This window comes from Panthera uncia (assembly GCF_023721935.1).
Source record: "Panthera uncia isolate 11264 chromosome C1 unlocalized genomic scaffold, Puncia_PCG_1.0 HiC_scaffold_3, whole genome shotgun sequence".
Taxonomy (NCBI): domain Eukaryota; kingdom Metazoa; phylum Chordata; class Mammalia; order Carnivora; family Felidae; genus Panthera; species Panthera uncia.
In genome coordinates this window covers 108,797,074-108,815,781 of record NW_026057584.1, presented here as the reverse complement: position 1 = coordinate 108,815,781, position 18,708 = coordinate 108,797,074, and the positions used below count along the sequence as shown (strand labels likewise).

The 18,708-nt window shown below is 39.3% G+C and overlaps 1 protein-coding gene and 1 pseudogene across 11 annotated transcripts in view; one reads left to right on the top strand and one right to left on the bottom strand.

The window, feature by feature from the left end:
• SAP130 (Sin3A associated protein 130) overlaps positions 1-1,204 on the top strand; it is an 80,962-nt gene extending 79,758 nt beyond the window's left edge. For all 11 annotated transcript variants that reach the window (XM_049615798.1, XM_049615804.1, XM_049615795.1 and 8 more), the window contains one exon: positions 258-1,204. In XM_049615798.1, the coding sequence (XP_049471755.1) occupies positions 258-416 (159 nt within the window). In that variant the 3' untranslated portion in view covers positions 417-1,204. The remainder of the gene's footprint in view (positions 1-257) is intronic.
• A 7,950-nt stretch (positions 1,205-9,154) lies between these two features.
• LOC125911445 (archaemetzincin-2-like) lies at positions 9,155-17,690 on the bottom strand (annotated as a pseudogene).
• Positions 17,691-18,708: the final 1,018 nt, after the last annotated feature.

Genomic DNA, 18,708 nt, shown 5'->3' with positions numbered 1-18,708 from the left:
TTGATTGAGCCCTTCCCTCTGACCATCCAGTTTAGGGGGTTATCCCTACGCAATGGTCTTACTTCTCCCATTTCCCTACCTCTTTCACTAACTTATTTAGTAAAAACCTACTGTTTACTTCAGCCTGCAATACCAAGAAAGACTAAAACGTTTTTTTATATGACAGCCTCAGAATGCCCTCAGTCCAAAGGTGAAAAGTTATTTAAAAGCCTGGTGGTCTCCTGATTACCAATTGGTGATGATGTCTTCTGTTGCAGGGAAATATGCAGCGGTGTAAACTTGTGATGGACCAGATCAGTGAGGCCAGAGACTCCATGCTTAAGGTTTTAGATCATAAAGACCGTGTCCTGAAGCTTCTAAACAAGAATGGGACTGTCAAGAAGGTGTCAAAATTGAAGCGAAAGGAGAAAGTCTAGACCCAGAAGAATCAGGACTTTGGAAACAGAATTTATGAAGAATGATGGTGCGGGTGGGGGGAGGGTTTTGGTTCTTTTCAAAATGGAACATTGAAAAAAAGGAAGTGTTCCTTAATTCACACAAGAAAGCAGAGGGACCCATGGTACCCAATGGCACAAACGGATCAGAGCTGTTCTGATGCAGTGAACTCCATTCTCTCTTTCAGGCATATCCCTCTTAAACTCGCTGTGTCACAAACGACTCCTGATGCATCGGTGTCTGCCAGTGAGAATCAGTGACACAAATGAGTGGCTGGCAGTTTTCAGCCTTCTGGTTTATAAATTGTATTTATCTGACGGATTCCTGCAGGACCCATACTGAGCCTGGACTGAAAGTATCCACTTGGACCATCTGTTATCTCTCTACACTGAAAAATCAAACCTCTTCCCCTCAGCCCAGCCAGTTCTTATCTGTCTGACCTTCAAATGCCTGAGCTGGCCTTTTACAGCAGTGTCATATGGCACCAAGAGACTTGCCACATCTCACACTCTAAAGGGTTTGAACTATTAATTCTTGTCATTTTTTTAAAGAACCATTTCAAAGTGAAATTGTTATATTGTCTGTCCTGCGTGTGTCAGAGTTGGGTTTTTGTGGAGGTTCCGAGCAAGCAACATCTGAAGTTGCTCTGAGATCCTTGTTCTGAAGTACATTCTCAGTTATCTGTACTTCGCGTAGCTGGTGTGATGCTGTTGATTGTATGTACCGCACATCTCCCAATGTTAATAAAGGACTCAGAGAGGTTTTTGTACATGAGCAGTTTGCATCTTTTTATCAAGTGAATCAGGGCTGTGCTGTCCACCATGTGTGTATCCTACTGTAATTTCTCACACATTGTTGAGAGTTGACTCTGCTAAAGTTTTGTTCTTCCGTATGAGTGAGTTCCTCTTATCCTGGTGTTTTGAAGAGGTCACAATGGCTCTTGGTTGTCATAAATACAAGACTGTGTTTTGTCCCATTGCAGGCACAAATTGGTCAAATTACAGGACTGAGGCTGCAGGAGTGGGGGTAGGGCTGCCAACGATGGTGGATTTTCTTCACACGTTTGCTCTTGCTTCCTCCGAGCCACCTGAGTGGTGTAGTGGCTAGGCCTGCTTCCTTTGAGCACCAGCCGCCACCTCTGTCCCTTCCAGCTGGATGTTCTTCCTTAGGACATGGGTTGCCAACTTGAGCCTGAAGCTTACCTCTTTGCCCCGACCCAAATAGATTTAAGATGGGGAGTCTGTGCCAGTTCTGCCCTGGTCTTTGGGACTAACACTCTGCCTCACCTGCAACAAGCTTCCTCCAGTTGGAACGGTAAGCTCCCATCTGCTATGGCACTGGAGAAGAAACAAAGCAGGCTTCTGGTTAGGCCACATAGGCCTGGGTAGCCTAGGCCAAGAAGCCCTCAGAATAATCAAGGCTATTCCACTAGAGGTATGGAGCCAACTTTAAAAGGTATTATTGGTTGCTTGCTAGACACCAGTGCTGGAAGCATGTTCCTTTGCCTCAGTTTCTCTTCTGTGCACACATTGCCCCCATGGTTTCATGTGGTGTGCTGGCTGTGATTCACGTACTTGGGATCCTGCATTACAGACCTGTTCTGTCTAAAAGTATTGTCACCTCACTTTAAACAAAACTTAACCCTGGTCAAAGGAGCTTGTCAATGCAGGTTAGAACAATAGTGTTTTCAGTACTTCCTTGCCTTATACTGTCAGAAGTTGGGAGAGGCAGGGGGATGAGTCTTGTCACGTGTATTTGCCCATTTCACCATTCCCACAGTCAAGGTCATATCCATCAGACCCAGTAGTTTCTCCTCATGCCTCTGATTTCTTCCCTCTCACCCCTACCTGCCTCCCTATCTTTAGACAAACACGAGTCTGCCCTCTTGTCGCTGGATTCGTTTGTGTTTTCTGGAATTGTATATGAGTGAAATCATACAATATATTCTTTTTCAAGGGAGGGTGTCTGCGTGCTTTACTCAGCATAATGGAAATTTTTCCTGAAATTCATCCATGTTTCTATAGGTCATTGCTTTTTGTTGCGGAGTACCAAGCTCTCCACTGCATGGATGTTTCACAAGTTGTTTTATCCGTTCACCTGTAGGAAGACTTTCAAGTTGTTAGCAGGTTTTGATATTATAGATACAACTGTTCTGTACATTTCTTTGTATGGACATATGTTTTAATATTAAAGTACTTCTGCTTTCCAGGGGTTTATAAGCAAGAGATAATCCAGAGACCAGGCTTTTGTTCCAGAAAACTATCATTCACAAACTTAAAGATTAGAAAGAATTGGAAATATATTTGGGGTAAGGCTTGGATTTGGCTCCTGTTCTCTACATTGGAAAATCAAAGAAACATAAAACGGGGGAAAAAAAGTTTTAACCTATCTGCTTTGTCTAGAAAATCTTTCATATATATTTTTTAACACAGATATTTCAAAACCCCGTTAAATAGAAATATGCCTTATAGTATTTTCATTTTCAGTGTTTTTATCACAGTAATAATATAGAATCACACAATTTTAGAGTTTAAAAGCTATTTAAAGATTCTCAACCTGGGAAAAAATGGACACCTTTTGAAAGGATTATTTTTTGGTACTTTTTTATTGTAAAATACAACACAGATAAAGAAAACTACATGAAACAAGTGTATAGCTTCATAAATTTTTTAAAAAAACAACTTTGAAATTACCACCCAGGGTAAAAACTAGAACTCTGTTGGTCACCTCAGAAGCCCCACCACTGCCCCATCCCAGTCACAACCCTCTACCTCCCTGCAAACAGACACTATCTTGACTTTTTCAAATAACCAATGTTACTGTGATACAATTATGTGGAGTAAAATACCCAAATCTTAGCTTTATAGTTTTATGCATTTTGACAAATACATAAACGTTTAGCTAACATCTGAATACAGGTATATGTGACATCACCATAACCCCAGAAAGATGACCCCTTTGTAGCCAACACACCTCTGCCCCTTACCAAGGTAAACAGCTCATCTGTACATTATCACAGATTAGTTTTGTCTGTCCTTGACTTCATATAAATGCAGTCATAGAGTATGTGCTTTTTTGTGTCTTATTTTGAGATTCATCCATTTGTTGTACGTATCATAAATCGTTCCTTTTTACTGCTGAGTGGTATTCTGCTGTGTAAATATGCAAGTTTACTCATGTCCCTATTGAAGGACATCTTGCTTGCTTCTGGTTTTTGACCATTGTGAATAAAGCTGCTTGCTATAAACATTTGCACACAGGTTTTGTGTGGAAATAAATTTTCAGATCAGTTGGGAAAAAAACGAAGAATGTGATTGCTGGCTCACGAGGTAAAACTGTTTATTTTTGTAAGAAACTCCCAAACTGTCTTCTAAAGTGACTGTCCCATTTTACATTATCATCAGCCATCAGTGACAGTTCTTGTTGCTTGGCATCCTCTCCAATGTTTAGTGTTGTTGCCTTCTGGATTTTAGCCATTCTAATAGATAAATAGTGGTTTCCTGCCTTTATGCATAATGACATGATAATCACTTGTCATATGCTCATTTGCCATCTTTATACCATTTTTGATGAGGTGTCTGTTCAGATCTTTGCCCATATGTTAATTAGGTTGTTTTCAGATTGAGTTTTAAGAGTTCTCTGTATTTTTAGGATACCAGTCCTTTTTCTGAAAGGTATGCATTTTGCGAATAGTTTATTGCTATCTATAGCATGTCTTTCCATTTACTTAACAGTGCCTTTAGAAGAGCAGAAGTTTTCAATTTTAATAAAGTACAACATCAATTTCTTTTTGTGTGTGTGGATCATGCTTTTGGGTTATATCTAAAGACTGCCAAACCCAAGGTCATCTAGATTTTTCTCCAATATTTTGTTATAGGAGTTTTATAGTTTTGTGTTTTACATTTTAGGTCTGTGATCCATTTTGAGGTAATTTTTGTGACAGTGGTAAGGTCTGTGTACATGTTTGTGCTTGTGTATTTCCAATCCCAGCACCATTTGTTGAAAAGACCATCCCCATTAAATTACCTTTGCTCCATTTGTCAAAGATCAATTGACTGTATTTGTGTGGCACTATTTCTGGGCCCTCTCTTCTGTTCTTCTGATGTACTTGTGTATCATCTCGCCACCAGCACCGCTCTGTTTCAATCACCATAGCTTTTTTTTTTTTTAATTTTTTTAAATTTTTATATTTTTTAAAAAATTTTTTAATTAATTTATTTCTGAGATACAGATAGAGACAGAGGGTGAGCAGGGGGGTGGAATGGAGAGAGAGGGAGACACAGAATCCGAAGCAGGCTCCAGGCTCTGAGCTGTCAGTACAGACCCCAATGTGGGGCTCAAATTCATGAACCACGAGATCATGACCTGAGCCAAAATCGAGTCAGACGCTTAACCGACTGAGCCACCCAGGCACCCCTTAATCACCATCACTTTATAGTCCTGAAGTTGAGCAGTATCGGTTCTCCAACTTGGTTCTTCACTGTTGTGTTAGCTATTCTGGGTCTTTTGTCTTTTCATATAAATTATAGAATCTGTTAATATGTATGGAATGCTCTGCTGGAATTTGGATTAGGACTACATGGAATCTATAATCCAATTGGGAGAGAATTGGCATCCTAATAATGTTGGATGTTCTAGTCCATAAATACGGATACCTCCATTTAGTTAGGTGTTTTATTTTTTCATAAGAGTTTTGTAATTTTCCTCATATACATTTGTACATATTTCATTAGATTTATACTTAAGTATTTCATTTTATGTGTATGCTATTATAAATGGTACTGTGTTTTCAAATTGTAATTGTTCACTAGTAGTGTATAAGAAAGCAATCAACATCTATATACTATTAACCTTATATGCTGTGGTGTTCCTATATTAACAGAAGTGCTTTTGCCAACTTCTTGGGACTTTCTACATCAACAGTGCCATCTGTAAACAAATACAGTTTTATTTCTTCTTTCCCAATCTGTATAAGTTTTCTTTCTTTTTCCTGTCATATTGCAGTAGATAGGACTTCCAGCAAGATGTTGAATAAGAGTGGTAAGAGGTCCAATAAAGACTGCATTGGCTTCTTCTGCCATTAAAAAACAAAACAAACAAACAACAACAACAACAGCAAACAGTGGTAAGAGGGAGTATCCTTCTTTGTTTCCAATCTTAGGGATAAAGTGTCCAGTTTCTCACCATTAAGTACGATGTGAGAGAAGGGGCTTTTCTAAAAGTTCTTGATTAAGTTGAGGAAGTTCTTTGTTGCTAGTTTTCTGAGAGTTTTCAATCATAGAATGGATGGTGGGTTTTGTCATATGTTTTCCTGCATCACTGGTACAATCATATGAGTTTATTTAGCATGTTGATTTAATAGATTACATTAATTGACTTTTTAAATTGCTGAACCAGCCAATCAAACCAGCATACCTGGAATAAATTCCACTTGGTTATGATGTATAGTTCTTTTTATACATTGTTAGTTTCAACTTGCTGATGTTTAGTTACATCTATGTTCATGAAAGAACATATGATTTATTTTTTATACTTCTCTTTATCAGTGTCAGGGTGATGCTGATGTCCTAGAAGGATTTAGGAAGTGTTCTCTCTGCTTCTGTTTTTTGGGGAGAAGTGTAGAGAATTGGTATAATTTCTTCCTTAAATGTTTGGTCAGATTCACCGGTGAAAACATCTGGATCTGGTACTTTGTTTTTTGGAAATTACCAGTTATTGATTCAATTTTTAAAATAGATATAGGCCTATTTCTCCTTGTGTGAGTTTTGGCTATTTCTTTCAAGGAATTTCATTATTTCATCTAAGTTAGTAAATTTGTGGGCATGGAGTTTTTTGCAGACGTCCTTTTTGGGTTTTTTGGGTTTTTGTTTTTGTCGTTTTAAGATTTCATTTTTAGAGGCACCTGAGTGGCTTAGTCAGTTAAGCATCCAACTTCAGCTCAGTTCATGATCTCACAGTTTGTGAGTTCAAGCCCAGTGTCGGGCTCTGTGCTGACAGCTCAGGGCCTAGAGCCTACTTACTTTGGATTCTGTGTCTCCCTCTCTTTCTCCCCCTCCCCTGCTGACACTCTGTCTCTCAAAAATAAACACTAAAAAATTTTTATAAGGTTTTATTTTTAAGTAATCTCTGCATCCAACATGGAGCTTGAACTCACAATCCTGATATCAAGAGTCACATGCTCCACCAACTGAACTAACCAAGCATTCCTTTATTATCTTTTTCATGTCCATGGGATCAGTAGTGATACCTTTCCTTTTTTGTTGTTGTTTGGATTTTGAGGGGTGCCTGGGTGGCTCAGTAGGTTAAGCATCTGACTCTTGATTTCAGCTCAGGTCATGGGATTGAGCACCATGTTGGGTTCTGCACTGGGCATGGAGCCTGCTTAAGATCCTCTCTCTTTCCCTCTGCACCCCCCTTCTCAAAAAAAAAATTTTTTTTTTTTTTTTGAGATGGGGCATCTGACTGGCCTACTCAGTAGAGCATGTGACTCTCAATCTCAGGGTTGTGAGTTCAAGCCTCATGTTGTGTGTAGAGATTACTTAAAAATAAAATCTTAGGGCGCCTGGGTGGCTCAGTTGGTTGGGTGGCCGACTTCGGCTCAGGTCATGATCTCGCGGTCCGTGAGTTCGAGCCCCGCGTCGGGCTCTGTGCTGACAGCTCAGAGCCTGGAGGCTGTTTCAGATTCTGTGTCTCCCTCTCGCTGACCCTCCCCTGTTATGCTCTGTCTCTCTCTGTCTCAAAAATAAATAAAACATTAAAAAAAAATTTTTTTTAATAAAATAAAATCTTAAAACTTTGAATTATAATTCACATAACATACAGTTCACCTACTTGAAGTGTATAACTCAGTGACTTTCACTATATTCAGAGTTGTGCATCCATCCCATAATCAATTTGAGAATATTTTCATTGCCCCCAAAATCAGCCCTGTACCCAGAACCACTACTCCAATTTAGGAGTTGAATCCATTTTTGAGTTAATTTTTGCATCTGATGTGAAGTAAAGGGTCCAACTTCCTTCTTTTGCCTATGGCTTACCAGTCTTCCCTGCCATGTATTGAAAAGGCTTCTTTCACCTCATTGAATTGTCCTGGCAGTTTGTCAAAGATGAGTTAATTATATATGTGAAGAATTACTTCTGAACTGTCAATTTATTTCTTAAGATTTTATTTTTAATCTCTATACCCAATGTGGGGCTCGAACTTACAACTCCAAGATCAAGAGTTTTATGCTGTACCCCACTGAGCCAGCCGGACGCTCCTGATCTCTCAATTCTATTCCCTTGATCTGTATGTCTAAACTTAGGGCATGCTATCTTATTTACCTCAACTTTTTAAAAAATGTTTTCAATGTTTCTATTTATTTTTGAAAGAAAGCATGCACACAAGTGGGGGAGGAGCAGAGAGAAGGAGACAGAGGATCCAAAGCAGGCTCTGCACTGACAGCAGAGAGCCCGATGTAGGACTTGAGCCCACAAACCATGAGATCATGGCCTGAAGTCAGACGCTTAACTGACTGAGCCACCCAGGGGCTCCATTGTTTACCTAAACTTTATAGGAAGTTTTGAATTTGGAAAGTGTGAGTTCTCCTTTTTGTTACTGTTTTTCAAGATTGTTCTGGCTATCCTAGGTCCTTTGAATTTCCAGGTCAATTTGGGATTAGCCTCTCAGTTTCTGCAAAGAAGCTGTCTGGGATTTTGATAGGTACTATGTTGAATCTGTAGATAAATTTGGGAAATTTTGCCACCTTAATATTAAATCTTCTCATCTATAAACATGGACTGTCTTTCCATTTATTTGTACTAATTTAATTTCTTTCAACAGTATTTGGTAGTATTCAGAGTAAAAGTTTTCCATTTGTTAAACTCAGATACAACTGATTTTTTATGGTATTAATTATTTATATTAAAGCAGCTTGACTGAAATATAATTCACACACTGTATAGTTGACCCATTTAAAAAGTACAATTGAGGGGTGCTGGGGTGGCTCATTGGTTAAGCTTCCCACTCTGGATCTTGGCTCAGATCATGATCTCACAGTTCATGAGATCAAGCCCCATGTTGGGCTCTGCACTGACAGTGCGGAGCCTGCTTAGGATTCTCTCTCTCCCTCCCTTTCTGTCCATCCTCCCCTTTCAAAATAAATAAACATTAAAAAAAATTAAAATGTACAATTAAGTGTTTTTCTATATGTTGCATTATATATATGTATATATCACATTTTATCCATTTACCTGTTAAGGGACACTTCATTGTTATTTGTACCTTTTGGATTGTAAATAACTTCCTAGTTTGTTTTTGTTTCTGTTTTTGTTTTTGTTTTAAGTAGGCTCCATCCCCAGGGCTTGAACTCACAACCCTGAGATCAAGACCTGAACCAACTGAGCCACCCAGGCTCCCCGTGGATTGTAAATAATGTTCTAGTGAACACTGGCATACAAGTATCTGTTCAAGGGCTTTACTTCACTTTGGATATATATTTAGGAGTGGGATTTCTGAATCATATGAAAATTCTGTGTTGGGGCACCAGGGTGGTTCAGTCGGTTAAGCCTTGTACTTCGGCTCAGGTCATGATCTCACAGTTCGTGAGTTCGAGACCCATGTCGGACACTGTGCTGACAGCTCAGAGCCTGGAGCCTGCTTCTGATTGTGTCTCCCTCTCTCTCTGCCCCTCCCCCGCTCACACTTTCTCCATTAAGGTTTCCTCAAGTTTTGCCAAATTCACGTTATCCTCCTGACTGTGTTTTGGAGTGATTCACCATCAGTCCACCTCACCAGCACTTTGCATCTTTCTACAATATGTTGAAACCAGCAAACTGCAACTTGTGCAAACTGATGGGGCAAAGATTTAGGAGAGGTAGTTGGCTTTTTCTAAGTGGCTGGAGCCTCACATTAGACATACAAGGCCCTGACAGCGTTGCAGTCCATATTTGTGTGTAATCTCATTGACTAAAGTCTTATAAGACTGACGCAGCAAAATACTAGTCACTGTAGGTATAGAAGAGTTATCAGAAATTGAATCGTCACTTGATGTTTCCTGGATCTCTTTACTTTGTTCTTCCTATCATGAGCTATAAAAAGTCACTGCCATAACCTGGCAAAGCTGAATATTCCCACACCATCTGTCAAAGAGGCCTGTCCAAAGAAAAAATTCCAGGAATCTCTTGAGTAAAGATCAATTGTTGTTTTCCCCACAACAGAATGCATCTTCGGGTTTCTTTTTTGTTAAACCTTCACAATGTGCCCTGCATACATTTGTGGATGTTTTGCACTATTGTTGACTCTAACAATGCAGAAACAGGAAGTGTTTCTAGGAGTTTTACTGTGAACCCATAGAAAAGTTTGCACTGTAACGCTTGAGCCATGTAATACATTCTTAACTAGTAATTCTGGTGTTTCCTGGAGATCCAGTATATACCAGTGGACTGTATGTAAATACTGCATTTCTTTGGGGAGGGTGTCTTTCTACAAGGATCACTGAAAACCTGTTCAACATTGTCAGGAGCCTCATGATGGGAAGGGATCCGATCTGATTACAAATGCAAGGTGATGACCTATCAGAATGGCTAACATTAACAATTCAGGCAACAACAGATGTTGGCGAGGATGTGGAGAAAGAGGATCTCTTTTGCATCGTTGGTGGGAATGCAAGCTAGTGCAGCCACTCTGGAAAACAGTATGGAGGTTCCTCAAAAAATTAAAAGTAGAACTACCCTATGACCCAGAAATTGCACTACTAGGTATTTGTCCAAGGGATACGGTGTGCTGTTTCAAAGGGACACATGCACCCCAATGTTTAGAGCAACTCTATCAACAATAGCCAAAGTATGGAAAGAGCCCAAGTGTCCATTGATGGATGAATGATAATGGATGAATGAATGGATAAAGAAAATGTGGTATAGATAGATAGATACAGATATATATATATATATATATATATATATATATACACACACACATACACACAATGGAGTATTACTCGGCAATCAAAAAGAATGAAATCTTGCCATTTGCAACTACGTGGATGGAACTGGAGGGTATTATGCTAAGTGAAATTAGAGAAAAACAAAAATCATATGACTTCACTCATAAGAGGACTTTAAGATACAAAATAGATGAGCATAAGGGAAGGGAAGCAAAAACAATATAAAAACAGGGAGGGGTACGAAACATAAGAGACTCTTAAATATGGAGAACAAACAGAGGGTTACTGCAGGAGTTGTGGGAGGCGGAATGGGCTAAATGGGGAAGAGGCATTAAGGAACCTACTCCTGAAATCATTGTTGCACTATATGCTTGGATGTAAATTAAAAAACTAATAATTACAAAAGAAAAAAATGCAAGGTGATGAGTCCAAAGAGAGCACTGTCTCTGGCTAGAAGGATTCACTCACCAAATGCTGTTCCCCAGCATCTAAGTTCTCATACTGTTACACAGTGCTGGATTCTTTGAGATGAGAGCTATTTTTAGTGTCTGTTCAGGTGGTCACACTGTTTCCATCTTTAGAGACAAAGGTTCCCATTGAAGTTTTTGCCTTGGACAGAAGTGTCTACACCTGGCCATAGAATTGTGTAGGATGCCTTCCCCACATCAGGCCTCAATGCCGCGCACTCACCTCCCACGGCAACCCTTGCACACCTCCATTTCTTCTTGCATTAGTTTGGGTAGAATATCCTTTTTATTTCCATAAAATTGATAGTAATGTCCCTACATTCATTTCTGATTTTTTTTTAATTTTTTTAATGTTTATTTGTTTTTGAGAGAGAGAGAGAGAGAGACAGAGAGTGAGTGGGGGAGAGGTAGAGAGAGGGAGACATAGAATCAGAAGCAGGCTCTAGGCTCCGAGCTGTCAGCACAGAGCCTGACACAGGACTCAAACTCACGAGCCATGAGATCATGACCTGAGCCAAAGTTGGACACTCAACTGACTGAGCCACCCAAGTGCCCCATCATTTCTGATTTTAGTAATTTGAATCTTCTTTTATTCTTAGTCAATCTAGATAAAGGTTTTTGTTAATTTTGTTGATCTTTTCAAAGAACCAACTTTTAGTTTTGTTGATTTTCTCTTTCTGTTCTCTTATCTCTATTCTGTTTTTATTTCCTTCTGCTAGCTTTGGGATTAGTTCGCTTTTTTTTCCTAGCTCCTTAAGATGTACAATTAAGGTTACTGACTTGAGATATTCCTTTTTTCAGCATATACATTTACAACTATAAATTTCCCTCTGAGCACTGCTTGTGCTGCATTCCTTAAGTTTTGCCGTGTTGTGTTTCCACTTGTCTCAAGGTGCTTTCTAATTTCCCTTGTTAGTTGTTCTTGTGGTTAGTTAAGAGTGTTTGTTTACTTCCCACCTGTTTGTAAATTGTCCAGTTTTATTTCTTTTATTCATTTCCAGTTTCATTCTATTGCGATTGAAAAAGATATTGTATATGGTTTGAAGCTACTTAAATTTATTGAGACTTGTTTTGTGGCCTAACATATGGTCTCTTCTGGAGAATATTCCACATGTACCTGAGAAGGATGTGTAGCAACTCCTGTTGCTAAGTGTTCTGTATCTGTCTGTTAGGTCAGCTCAGTTTATAGTGTTGTTCACATTCTTGGTTTCCTTATTCATCCATCTGGTTGTTTCTATCCACTGTTGAGAGTGGCTAGTGTAGTCTCCAACTATTATTGTTGAACTATTTCCCCTTCAATTCTGTCAATTTTTCCTTCATATAGTTTTGGTGGTACTTATTTCTGGATATGTTTATAATTGTTATGTCTTCATGTATTTTATGAAATGTATTTTTTGCAGTGTACCATTTGGATTCCCTCCTTTCAGTTTCTGTATATATTATTTTCCTAGGAGTTACCTTAGGGATTACAATCAACATCCCAAATTTATGGTGTGCTTGGTGGTGTCTTTCTTCATTTTGTTTTTCTTCCTACTCTTCTGGATAATTAATGTCTAATCTTCAAGTCCAGTGATCCTTTCTTCTACTTGCTTAAATCTACTATTGAATCCCTCTAATGAGTTTTTCATTTCAGTTATAGTATTTTCAGCTCCAGATTTTTTTTTTTTGGTTGCTTTTTATAATTTCCATCTCCTTACTGATATTCTTATTTTGTTCAGACGTCGTCTTACTAATTTCCTTCAGTTCTTTGTCTATGGTTTGCTTTAGCTTATTAAACACGCTTAAGGGGGCACCTGGGTGGCTCAGTCGGTTAAGCGGCCGACTTCGGGTCGGGCCATGATCTCGCGGTCGGTGAGTTCTAGCCCCGCGTCGGGCTCTGTGCTGACAGCTCAGAGCCTGGAGCCTGCTTCAGATTCTGTGTCTCCCTCTCTCTGACCCTCCCTTGTTCATGCTCTGTCTCTCCCTGTCTCAAAAATAAATAAACGTTAAAAAAAAATTAAAAAAAAAATAAACACGCTTAAGACTCTTGATGTAACATCTTTGACAAATAGCTCCAATATCGGAGCTTCTACAGGGATTATTTCTGTCAAACTCTTTATTTCCTGTGGATGGATCATATTTTTCTATTTCTTTGTTTTGTAATTTTTTGTTGAGAAGTGGACATTCTGAGCATCATGTTGTGGTAATTCTGGAAATCTAATTCTCTCACTTCTTAGGAGGGATTGCTGGGTTTTGCTTGTTGATGGCTGAAATCATCCTTTGTGGCTTTTCCATATGTTATTGCAAAGTGTGTCTTTTTTGTTGTGTGTGTTCACTGAAGTTTCCCTTCTGTTGTCTCTACAGTCATCCAGTGACCTGACAAAGATTTCCTTAAATATGTGGCTCCTGAGAGAGAGAGAGAAATACATCCTATCTTTAAATTCTCTCATGGCTGGGAGGCACTTCAGCCCATGGGAGTTGAAACAATTACCAACTTCTGTGCCTGCCACCCATTGATCAAAAACAGCAATCAGAATGCACAACCCTGACTTTTGGAGGATAGAGTCATTCTTGCCTACTCTGGCTCCAACAAGCCACACTAGGAACATCAGCTGCTGACCCTGTGGCTGCCTGCTCCAAGGATAGGAAATGGTATCCCCTTTCTCACTAAAGTTGCAACTGACAAAATTTACCAGCCTCTTCATCAAAGTGTCTGCTGGATGCTGCAAGTGTTCTACATACTCTGGAGTTACCACATAGTTGCTTCGGATGGTTCCCTGCCAACCTTGAGTATCGTGCCAGTGGAGAGATGGATTCCTGGCACTCACATCTTCCCTGATGTCACTACAGTGGATTTTTGTACAGTCAACTTGTGTCCTGCAAACCTGCTAAATTTGTTTATTAGTTCTAATTTTTTTTAATGGATTCCTTAGGATTTTCTGTATACAAGACCATGTCATCTACAAAGAGAGAGCTTTACTCTTTCCTTTCCAGTCTGGACAACTTTTATTTCATTTTCTTGTCTAATTGTCCCAGCTGTAACTTTGAGTAAACATTGAATAAAAGTGTTGAGAGAGGATATCCTTCTCTTGTTCCTGAACTTAGGGAAAAGCATTTAGTAATTTACCCATTAAGTCTTAATGGGTTAGATGTGGGTTTTTCATAGATATCCTTTATGAGGTTGAGTAAGTTCTTTTCTGTTACTCGTTTCTTGAGTGTTTTTATCATGAAAGAATATTGCAATTTTTTAAGGAATATTGCATTTTATCAAATGCTTTATCTATATCTATTGAGATGACCATGTGGATTTTGTTCTTTATCCTATTAATGTGATGTATTATGTTAATTGATTTTCAGATGTTAAATCAGCCTCGCATTCCTTGGGTATATCTCATTTGATCATGATGTATACTCCTTTTTATTAGTGAATGGATTTGATTTGTTAATTTTGGTTCTTAGGGTTTTGTTGTTGTTTGGGTTTTTTTAGTGTATAGTCATGAAAGATTGTGTGTGTGTGTGTGTGTGTGTGTGTGTGTGTGATGTCTTTGTCCATATTGTTATCAGGGTACTACTGGCCTCAGAATGAATTGGGAAGGGTTCTCTGCTCCCCTAACTTTTGGAAGAGTTTGTAAAGGATTTGTATTGGGGCGCCTGTGTGGCTCAGTTGGTTAAGCATCTGACTTCGGCCCAGGTCATGATCTCATAGTTTGTGAGTTTGAACCCCATGTCAGGCTCTGTGCTGACAGCTCAGAGCCTGGAGCCTGCTTCAGATTCTGTGTCTCCCTCTCTCTCTCTGCCCCTCCCAAGCTCATGCTCACACTCTGTCACTGTCAAAAATAAATAAACTTAAAAAAAATTTTTTTAAGGATTTGTATTAATTCTTCCTTAAACATGTATTAGAATTCATCAGTGAAATCATCTGATCCTGAGATTTTCTTTGTGGGTAGTTTTTTTTTTTATTGCTATCTCAGTTTGCTTACTTACTATTGATCTATTCAGATCTGTTTCTTCTTGAGTCAGTATTGATAGTTTGTGTGTTTCTAAGAATTCATCCATTTACTCTAAGTAGATTTTTTGGATTAAAGTTGCCTCTAGTATTCCCTCATGATTCTTTTTAGTTCTGTAATGTTGATACTTTAACGTTTCCTCTTTAATTTCTGATAATAGTAGTTTGTGACTTCTGTTTTCTCCTTGGTCAGCCTAGTTAGAGTTTTATCAATTTGATTGATATTTTTAAAGAACCAGATTTTGGCTCTGTTGATTTTCTCCATTGATTTCCTGTTGTCAATTTCATTTATTTCTGCAGTGATTTTAATTATTTCTATTCCTTTAGAAACTTGATTTAGAAAGTTGTTATTCTTTCTCTGGTTTCCTAAATTGGAAGTTTATATTTTTTTAAATCTTAGATCTTTCTTTTTGTCTACTAATATGTGTTTAGAGCCATGAATTCCCTTCTAAACACTGCTTTCACTGAATTCCACAAATTTTGAAGTTTTGTATTTTCATTTATTTCAAAAGTCTTACCTTCTCTTGAGACTCTTTTGACCCACGTGCTATTTAAAAGTGTGTGGTTTAATCTCCCAATATTTTGGGATTTTCCAGCCATCTTTATGTTACTGATTTCTACAGTATTAAATTTGTTAAGATGTATTTTATGGCCCAGAATGTGATTGCTCTTAGTAAATCTACTCTGCCATTAATGGATGTCCCTATCTTGACAGTTATGGTAATCACATTTTTTAAATTTCCCCATAGTTTTAAGAACCAGTGTATATCTCTTAACATTACAGTCTGTCTTATCTGTTCTCTGTCTTTGATATACCTTTTAAATTTTTAGTAGGTGGCCCTTGTTTTTTTCTTAAAATTTATTTGTAAAATTTTTTTAATGTTTATTTATTTTTGAAGGAGAGAGAGAAAGACAGAGCATGAGTGGGGAAAGAGCAGAGAGAGAGGGAGACACAGAATCTGAAGTAGGCTCCAGGCTCTGAGCTGTCAGCACAGAGCCCGACGCTAGGCTCTAACTCACAAACTGTGAGATCATAGACATGAGCCGAAGTCAGATGCTTAATGGACTGAGCCACCCAGGTGCCCTTCTTACAATTTATTTGTAAAAGCACTCAATCCTTTAAGTTCCCCGCATTTTGATTTTTTTGATTGTACTTAGTACTATAGTTCAAACATGGTTTTCTGTCCAATGGATACAGAGTCTTGGTCAGTTCATATATTTTTTTTTTTTGAAAGACTACTTATCGTATTGTGTTCTTTCATTAGGAGTTACTTATTGTCTGATTGTATCTTTTTATAGGAGCATCCTTAGGTTGGCTCTTGATTCTTTCTGATATGATTTTGCTATCTGGTATGGCAAGATATTCTAGACACATCTTACGTATATCCTGCTCTTTAGTCATTCTTCCAAGAATCTCTGGTTTTATTTACTAGGAAGCAGTATTTTCATAGCATAATCTAGGTAGTGTGGCATGACCATTGTTTTTGGGTTTGTAATTATTGCTAGGATCTTTTAGTAGACAGATACACAAACATGTTTAAGTAGTGTTTACTAGGTCCGTCTACTGTCAAGTTATCCCTCCCTCCTCCTTTCCATAATCAACTCTGTGGAAGCAAGTCTCTAAACATAGCTCACATTAAGGGGGTGAGGAATTAATCTCCATCTCCTTTAGGGGTCTCCTCTGACTTTTTAAATAGTTGTGCTGTACCTACAATGTCAGAACATACTGACAGCAGGTAGCATACTATACTCTCCCTTTTAACCCGTGATTAATATTAATTTCTAGGGAAAAAAAAATATTGAATGCTTACCACCAGTCTTATGTCCATATCTCTCTAGTCATTTTGTTGCCTGAAACTTCCTCTCTAGTAGATTTCTCAAGAAGTCCTCATCGAGGGGCACCTGGGTGGCTCAGTTGGTTAAGCGTCCAACTTCGGCTCAGGTCATGATCTCACAGTTCGTGGCTCAAGCCCCGCATTGGGCTCTGTGCTGACAGCTCAGAGCCTGGACCCTGCTTTGGATTCTGTGTCTCCTTCTCTCTCTGCCCCTTTCCCACTCATGCTCTGTCTCTCTGTCTCTCAAGAATGAATAAACATTAAAAAAATTTTTTTAATAAAAAACTCTCACTTATAAATTAACTTTTACCATTTCAATAGCATGAAATTGGTATTTTTTTAAGGTACCATGCTGTTTATTTTTTTTAAGTTTATTTATTTATTTTGAGAGAGAGAGAACCAGGGGAGTTGGGGCAGAGAGAGGGCGATAGAGGATCCAAAGCAGGCTCTGAGCTGTCAGCACAGAGCCCAATGCGGGGCTCAAACCCACAAATCATGAGATCATGACCTGAGCTGAAGTCAGACGCTTAACCGACTGAGCCACCCAGGCGCCCCGCAGTTGGTATTTTTAAAGCACTGTCAGGGATTTGGGGTAGCAGGTTGCTGCAGTTATTGCCTTCAGGGTACAGATCATTCCTGCTTTCTCTTCTCATTACACCTATCTATATTCTCTTAGTTTTCCAAGCTGTACAACAAATTACCGCAAAGTTAGCAGGTTAAAACAACATTTATCATTTCAGTTGCCATGCTTCAGGAGTCTAGTATAACAGAACTACATGGCCTTGATCAGGGTCTCGCAAGGCTGCAATCATGGTACCAGCCAGGGCTGGGAGCCCATCTGAATCCTCCTCCAGCCTCACAGGTTTTTGGCAGAATTCATTCCTATGGAACTCAAGATGGCTTGCCCTTTCAAGGCCCAAGGAGTGTTTTTCTGGCTGTACAACATAAAAGGGAAGGTGGGTGTGGTAACCACAAAGGACTGCAGAATCAAAGCAAGCAGAATAGTCTGACTCACACAGACCCACGGCACTAGCCGGTTAATCATCGTGTTCCTAGAAACGAAATAAATAGGAAGCCTATGAAATTCTTACTTGGTCTGTATAAGCAGAAAAGTTCTAGGTCAAGTGAACAAAAGTCTAACTCAAATCATAAAATAGATCAATTCCCAGACTTGAGCCAGTTCCCAGACCAGGAACCCCTTGAACGAACCAGGGAAATGGGTCCCCTTGACCTTTACCAGATCCTTTACAGCCATTTACCTGGATAACTGTGCAGTGGGTAAAAGGAAACAATCAGACCACTCATGGATTACTGGACACTGGCTGTGAATAGGCATTGACTACAGGAAGCCCAAAACGTTACTGTGGCCCTCTGGTCAGAGTAGGGGCTCAAGGATCAATGAGATTTTAACTCAGGTCCATCTCACTGTGGGCCTAGTGGGTCCCCAAGCCCATCTTGTGGTGATTTCCCAGTTCAGAATACATAAATGGAACAGACATAGCTAGCAGCTGGCAGAATCGCCACATTTGCCCTCCAGCCTGTGGAGTGAGGGCTACCAGTGTGGGAAAAGCCAAGTGAAACCCTTAGAACTGTGCATACCTAGAAAGCACATCAGAAGCAACTCAGGGACACCTGGGTGGCTTAGTTGGTTAAGCATCTGATTCTTGATTTCATTCAGGTCATGGTCTCAGTGTTCATGAGATTGAGCCCCACATCGAGCTCTGTGCTCACAGCGCAGAGCCTGCTTAGGATTCTCTCTCTTTCTCTCTCTCTCTCTCTCTCTCTGCTCCTCCCCTGCTCACATTCTCTCTCAAAATAAATATTTAAAAATATTTGTTAAAAAAAAGCCATTCAGCATTGCTGGAGGTACTGCAGACATCCGTGCAAGGACGTGAAAGGTGACTCCCAGCTCACCCTCACCCCCATTAAGCCCCCCTATGTGGCCCTTGCAGAAAACGGGTGGGTCTTAGGAAATGATACCAGATTATCACAAGCTAAAGCAGGTAGTGATTGGAAGCTGCTGTCCCAGCTGTGGCTTTGTTGCTTGTGCAAATTAACATCCC